General features: G+C 44.1%; 1 protein-coding gene across 1 annotated transcript; it reads left to right on the forward strand.

Moving 5' to 3' along the window:
• The first annotated feature begins 1,801 nt into the window (after window positions 1-1,801).
• On the forward strand, window positions 1,802-5,047 carry arpc5a (actin related protein 2/3 complex, subunit 5A). The gene is made up of 4 exons (XM_018753184.2): window positions 1,802-2,058; window positions 2,854-2,926; window positions 3,134-3,310; window positions 3,576-5,047. The coding sequence occupies exons 1-4, from the start codon at window positions 1,919-1,921 to the stop codon at window positions 3,636-3,638; spliced, it is 453 nt and encodes a 150-aa protein (XP_018608700.1). The 5' UTR covers window positions 1,802-1,918; the 3' UTR covers window positions 3,639-5,047.
• The last annotated feature ends 2,019 nt before the right edge of the window (window positions 5,048-7,066 follow it).

Below are 7,066 nucleotides of genomic sequence, written 5' to 3' on the forward strand. Positions count from 1 at the left end.
ATAGCCACAGGCATACAGCCCTAAAGGTCTATTCATATATGTGATACATGACATGCTGTTACATGTCCCTTGCTTAAAACCTGTTAATGTCACCATCCTTTTCTCAGTGTGAACCCATATAATTCATATATGTGGTCATGCGGAACATGGCAATTTTTTTTTTTTTTTTTTTTTCCTTCTTTGCCTCTCTCTGTTGAAGCATTAAGAGATGTTTTACCTATGAAAGATGTTTGATCCAAATAATTTCACACATGGACCTAAATAAAATTCTGTCTGGATAGTGTTTGGCGTAATATTCAGTTTCTTGGTTGACCGACAAAAACATTTAAGAACGAACATACTTTATCTCTGTATTATATATACATACATATAGATACAATTTATATGTATATGTAAAGTATCACTATAATAGCCCTAAACAATAAGTACATCTGTTTCTCAATTGGACTTATTCTTTTTTGTGAAAGTGAGGTATGAAACAGTACTCTGGAAGGAGATCTTTAGCCAATTTGGCTCAAGGATCCTAAGTCCAGGTGCTCTTTCATATTCCCCGTAGCTTCTGCAGCCTGTGTCCCCATCCACATCTGTAGTGGGCCCCCTACTTTATAAGTAACAACCTTTTACTTATTCCAGACTTTTTTTGAGAAATATTTAGTAGTAATTGTTCTTAAATATAGCTGAAATATAATTAAAATTTCACCTAGAAACTTTAGCTAATTCTCCATCAGATAACTCAGGAACAACAAATGCTGCTTTAAGTTTCATGTAGACCACAGTTCATGGTTCTTCAGATGGGGTAAAGAAGGACGCAGAGACAGCGTTTATCTTGAACGTTATACCGAACACTGGCACGGAGGAAAAAAAAAAAAACGTTTTCGGTCTGAGGACCCATTTTCTTCCAGGACCTGTGCCTTAAGTCAGCAGTCCCACCCTGCTTAGCGCTCCCTGACACTCTTTTCACACATTGGCAAACATGGTCACCCCATCATTTCCCCCAGAAGTGCCCGCATTGGTTGTACACCTACATTCCACATTTTTCCACACACACACACACACACACACTTTCTGAACCGCTTGTCCCATATAGGGTCACGGGGAGCCGGAACCTAACCCGGCAACACAGGGCGTAGGGGACACACCCAGGAAGGGACGCCAGTCCGCCGCAAGGCACCCCAAGTGGGACTTGAACCCCAGACCCACTGGAGAGCAGGACCCGGTCAAACCCACTGCGCCACTGCACCCCCTACATTTTTCCCACAATGCAACTATTTACACCAAACACATCTTCCCGCCTAAACGCAGTACCACGGGTAGTTACAATACATAATATAATATAATGTAATGTAATATGATATAACATCTTTAACAGTTAACTAATTTTCATCTTATTTGAAATAGTCTTTGGTGGTCCGAGAAATTTTATCAGACTTCTGTGGAGGACTAAGACATTTCCAGAGTATATTAATTTTTTTTTCTGAAATTGAAAGAGGAAGACACTGAAGACCACAATGCAGGTCTTTAACAGTAAAACTCACAAACTGTGATATTCATATTGTAACATTTAACTCTTTCCCTTCTTTGTGGTATCACCAACAGCACTTTCCTCCCAAAAACTGGGGAATGTCAGTTGAGGAATATGCTAATTAAGTATAGTTCTGTCTTTGTGTGCGAGTGCGAGCGCGAGAGCGAGAGCGCCCGCGCACACTTGCAGTGACGTGACAGTTCACAGCGCCTACGCTACCTGAACGACCAGAGGGGGGCGCCGGAATGCGGAAGTGCGTCTCGCTGAGCAGTAGCCGAAAGCAGGAAGTAGCTGGGACTCATTGAAAGCCATTGAGAGGCCTGGGCGCCGCCGCCGTTACGTTACTTTTCACCGTAGTACCGTTGTTGGAGAAAAGCGGCCGTTTGTTTCCACACGATGTCAAAGAACACCGTGTCCGACCGTTTCAGGAAGGTAGATGTGGACGAGTACGACGAAAACAAGTTTGTGGACGAGGAGGATGGAGGCGAGAACCAGATGGGACCAGATGAGGCAGAAGTGGACGCTCTTATACGACAATATCCTTTTCACCCGCTTTCGTGTTGGGGCCCTAATGGTCACCTTTTTTGCAGGACAGATTTGTTGCATTCGCCGAGTTGGCCGTTTTGCGCTGCGAAAAGAAACACTTCCTGCTTGTGAGCTCAAATCAATCATCACATCGGTAGGGTGTGGTGGGAGGAGCGCAGTGCAATGATTGCAGCAATCGCTGTAAAAAGTAACCTGTACTATTCTACTGACATGTCATAGAATGTGGTACTGTCAACGGCTCACACTTAGCTGCTGTCACACTGCTAAAAAGCCTGTCGCCTTTTGGCTTCTCTTCTCTTCTCTTCTCTTCTCTTCTCTCTCTCTCTCTGTGTGTGTGTGTGTGTGGTTGAACTCCCCACCACTGTCTGTTCCCTCGTGACCAAACATGGGAAAAGTGTGTGGACATGGTGACAGAACAGGCAGCTGTGCTATACTGCGCATCCAGTGTTTCCCTGTGCACCCGAAACACCTCCGTCTCGTTTCCCTGTTGCCGTGAACAAACCGTTACCCGCCAGCAGGGGGCGAAGCGGTTAGAGCTGTCGCCTCTTCACTCAGAGGTTGCGCATTGGAATCCCACCTCCCGCTGTCGTGGTTGTGATGGAGCTACTTACCCTGAATTGTTCCAGTAAAATGGCCCAGCTAGCCAAAAGGGGTAAACCGCTCCAGGTTGCTCAACGTTGCACGTTTCTCTAGAGGAAGCGGCAGCGTAGTAAATCAATGTAAATATGAAGTGCTGCTCCAAGTACGTGGCCCAGGTGGCAGTGTTTTCTTTAACCTCCTTGAACAGGGAACTTGATGGAGGCCCTACAAGCTGTTCTCAAGAACCCGCCAATAAACACAAAGAACCAGAACGTCAAGGTGAGAGCCGTACGCAGCGTTTGACGTAATCGGTAATGTTTCTTCTCGAGTGCACCTGAATTAGTCGAAGCGGTCGGTCCTGTGTTCTCAAAGTTTGCACTGTATCGAAAGGCACTAGACTGAGGTTTCATCGGGGGGGGGGCTGTGGCCTTGGCGGCGAACCCTCAGCGACCTGTGATGTGTGGACTTCTCTGTGGTGTTGGGCAGGACCGAGCAGAGGGCCTCGTGCTGAAGGTGCTCAGCTCCTTCAAGAGCAGCGACATTGAGAAGGCGGTGCAGTCGCTGGACAAGAGTGGTGTGGACCTCCTCATGAAGTACATCTACAAGGGATTTGAGAGGCCGTCAGAGAACAGCAGCGCGGTGCTGCTGCAGTGGCATGAAAAGGTGAACATTTTCATTACTGAGCTCTGTCCGCAGGTGGAGTTTAAGTTCACCCTGGAGCTTTAGTGGCTGAGAACCTGGACTTTTAACCTAAATGGTTGCGTGTCCAAATTACATCACAGAAACTGTTGCTTTGTCATCAAGAATATAATATCTGGCTGTTTTGGGGTTTTAAAAATGAAAACTCGTGAACTGCAGGGTGTTTTTGTGTGCAAGTATCTCTTACACAATGAAGGCGTTCAACATTAATGGCGTGGTTGGTTTCCAGGCATTGACTGCGGGAGGAGTCGGCTCAATCGTACGAGTGCTAACAGCCAGGAAGACGGTCTGATGAGTCCGCATTTGCTCCACGTGACCTTCCGGAAGAATCTCTCTTGCATCTCCGCTCAGTTTCACCTTCTTCGCCTCTGCTTCCTCCCCACCTATTTCCATTTCCTTTGTCTGACCACTTCTGCTGCCACTTAACCAGAGTCCCTCCTGCCAGTGGTGAAGTGCCAAACGCCACTTCAGTGAGGCAGACTTCGTTTTAAATGCAGGTGGTTAGTTTTTACTCTGGACTGTTGGTACATATATGGTTCCTTTTCACAGAGTGAGTTACTAGTTCTTCTTCATGGTGGCAGTTTCAGAGGAGTTACTGTTAATTTGCCAGGGCTCTGTGCAAATCCCAGCTCATACCCAAGAGCTTCCCATTGCAGAAGTCCTCTTCCAACCTGCGCAAACATCAGTTTACCCTGGAGAGCATTGATGTGGTTCGACTGATCTTCAAGGGTATTCACTTACTGCCATGAGAACAAAAAACCTCAGCCTTGGATTAAGCAAGCTTTTTCTTAAACATGGTCTATGCCAAATCAAAGAAAATGTGTATTTTCATTGACGAGGTGCTCTCCTGTTAAAACTATACTGTGATCAACTGTTGATACCTTTAGGGTTCGTACAAAAATGAGTGCTTTTCATTGATTAATTTGCAACAATGGCTTTTGTTTCCAAGGGTTTAGGGTGTGTGATTTCACTTAGTCACAGCTTGCATTTCCCACTGTGCTGTCTGTGTGTGGTGAACCAGCGCAATGGAGTGTGTTGATTCCATTGCAGTGCCTGTATCTGCACTGTAGGTTTGCCATTGATGTGTCAGTGCCGTACTGCAGATTCATCAAAAAAATCCATATTGATCCCAGTCCACTGTAAGCATAATGCTTTTTAAGTGCTGATTCAAAGGTCTGTTTCATGAACAATGCTTTTTTTTTTTTTTTTTTCCTCCCCTGCAAAGATAGCATCAGTCCATACAGTATTACAGAACTCTGTATTTTATTTCAGCTGCACAGGTTAAAAGGTATATTTTGAACAGCAGTAGTATTTTTGGACCAAATATTATTAAATAAGGTATAATTTTTTTTTCTAACAGAAGCATGTGGGTTATTTTTACTTAGGGATTGATTGTGCAATAATGGTGAAATTGGTGTAGGCACTTCTGTATGATTTTTTTTTTTTTTGGTAATTTGAACAAAGTTCATACAGGTACAATGTTTGATTAAATCTTTTTTTTTTTTTTTTTTTTTTTTAAAAAAAAAAAAGAAAAAACATCTTTATGCCTCTGTGCTGTATTTGTTCACCCAGGCCAATGTGACCTTCACAGTATGCTTTTTCCCTTCTTTTCATCTGAGCTGTGAACTGAAACTTAGTTGCTTAGTCTAATCTTATATTTCCAAACTGTCTGCAAAAAAATAAAATTTGAACAATTTGTTACGGACGTGAAATCTTATTTTAAGGCATACTTTGAAGATGTTTCATCAAGGATTTGTGATGGATAGGTGGCAAAGGCTCACAAATGCAAGTGGCCTTCCTGTAAACATTTGACACAGCTGTTGGTACATGTTCCCAGCATCATAACCATGAAACCCTTAATAGAGGAGGTTTTCTTTCCAGTAGCCATTGTTGGTGACAAATAATCCTGATACATCTCCAGTGTAGGCCATTGCAATGGCTCGACAATGAATTTAAAAGGTGAGCACTTTAAAAATATATGTGTAAAATATTCCTGGAAAGGTATTTAAGAACCAGCAGTTTGGTACAAAAATGTCCAATTTACAATATTACTCTTGTGCCTGAGTGCAGCTGCCTCTAGTGTAAGTAATGTGTTTTCTTCGAAATTTTGATGTTTTTCGAAAAACTTTAAGAATCATATTGCCTTGTTGGTTTTGTATTTTTTACTCCTTAATTTATCAGAGATATACTTTTTCATCAGCTGTATTACTGTTGGAAATGGAGCTACTTTACAACATTCAGAATAAGTGTTAACTGATTTTCAGAGACTGAAAATGACTCCATACGTAGGAGTTGTCAAACTGTGAAATAAAATAATAATGTTACTAATCGGATGTTTTATTTTTTGATTAGTACAGATTTACCATACCCTCAAGTTTTTGCAAGTTCATGCACAGCTCAATACGTACTTTGCAAAACCATAGAGGTTATGTACCTCTTTAGGGGATGTGGGTGTGATCCTTATGTCACCACAAATCATGTTTTTGACAAGTTTTTTTTTTTTTTTTTTTTTTTTTTTTTTTTAGCAACGCCCTTCAGTATTTAAACCTTAGGAATGTCTACCCATCATTAAATTTATTTCATGTCTACCTTGGCATGTTGTTTGGCAATTACAGTATACAAATTTCATTGTGAATTTTCATTCTGGATTTAAAATGTAACCAAAGAAGTGCTTATTACATCTCACAAAATAAAGGAATAAATAGGGTCCGTGCCATATATTTCAGTTGTTTCTCTTGGTACAGGAATTATCAAATGTCCTGTTCTTTCAGCCAGAAAACCAGGAGAGGTATTCATTCGGAACTTGTCCTTCTTGTTTGATTCAGGTGTTCACGGTTGAAAAACCTGTTTTTTTGGAGTCAGACAATGACAAAACATGGGGGCTTGGGTTCAGCATGCTAGTTGTTCTTCCTCCCAGATGTTAGCCTTCCACTCTGAATCATATATGTCTCACACACTGCTACCAAAGCATGATATTTGTGTTCTGCTTTCTCACACGCCCAGGATGGCCTTGCTGAGGTGAGACACAACAGCCCAAACCTTCAGTAGTAGTCCGGCGGGTCTGGGGTTTGAGTCCAGCTTGGGGTGCCTTGTGACAGACTGGCATCCCATCCTGGGTGTGTCTCCTCTCCCTCCAGCCTTACGCCCTGTCTTGCTGGGTTAGGCTCCGGCTCGCCGCGACCCCACTTCAGCCTGCGTGTGTTGTTGATTGAAGGCAAAAAGAATCATTTCAGTCTATTTTGAAATTTACAACAGAATATCCATCCATCCATCCATCTTCCTCCGCTTTTATCCGGGGCCGGGTCGCGGGGGCAGCAGTCCGAGCAGAGTACTCCAGACCTCCCTCTCCCCGCACACCTCCTCCAGTTCCTCTGGGGGAACCCCAAGGCGTTCCCAGGCCAGCCGGGAGACATAGTCTCTCCAACGTGTCCTGGGTCTGCCCCGAGGCCTCCTCCCAGTGGGACAAGCCCGGAGCACCTCCCCAGGGAGGCGTCCAGGAGGCATCCGGAACAGGTGCCCGAGCCACCTCAACTGGCTCCTCTCGATGCGGAGGAGCAGCGGCTCTACTCCGAGCTCCTCCCGGGTGACTGAGCTCCTCACCCTATCCCTAAGGGTGCGCCCAGCCACTCTGCGGAGGAAACTCATTTCTGCCGCTTGTATCCGCGATCTCATTCTTTCGGTCATGATCCAGAGTTCATGACCATAGGTGAGGGTAGGAAC

The sequence above is a fragment of the Scleropages formosus genome, chromosome 3, assembly GCF_900964775.1.
Source record: "Scleropages formosus chromosome 3, fSclFor1.1, whole genome shotgun sequence".
Lineage (NCBI taxonomy): Eukaryota > Metazoa > Chordata > Actinopteri > Osteoglossiformes > Osteoglossidae > Scleropages > Scleropages formosus.

Coding starts and splice junctions, on each gene's coding strand:
- arpc5a (XM_018753184.2), top strand. CDS start 1,919: ATGTCAAAGAACACCGTGTCCGACCGTTTCAGGAAGGTAGATGTGGAC. Junction 2,059..2,853: donor GTGGACGCTCTTATACGACA/ATATCCTTTTCA, acceptor ACCTCCTTGAAC/AGGGAACTTGATGGAGGCCC. Junction 2,927..3,133: donor CAAAGAACCAGAACGTCAAG/GTGAGAGCCGTA, acceptor GGTGTTGGGCAG/GACCGAGCAGAGGGCCTCGT.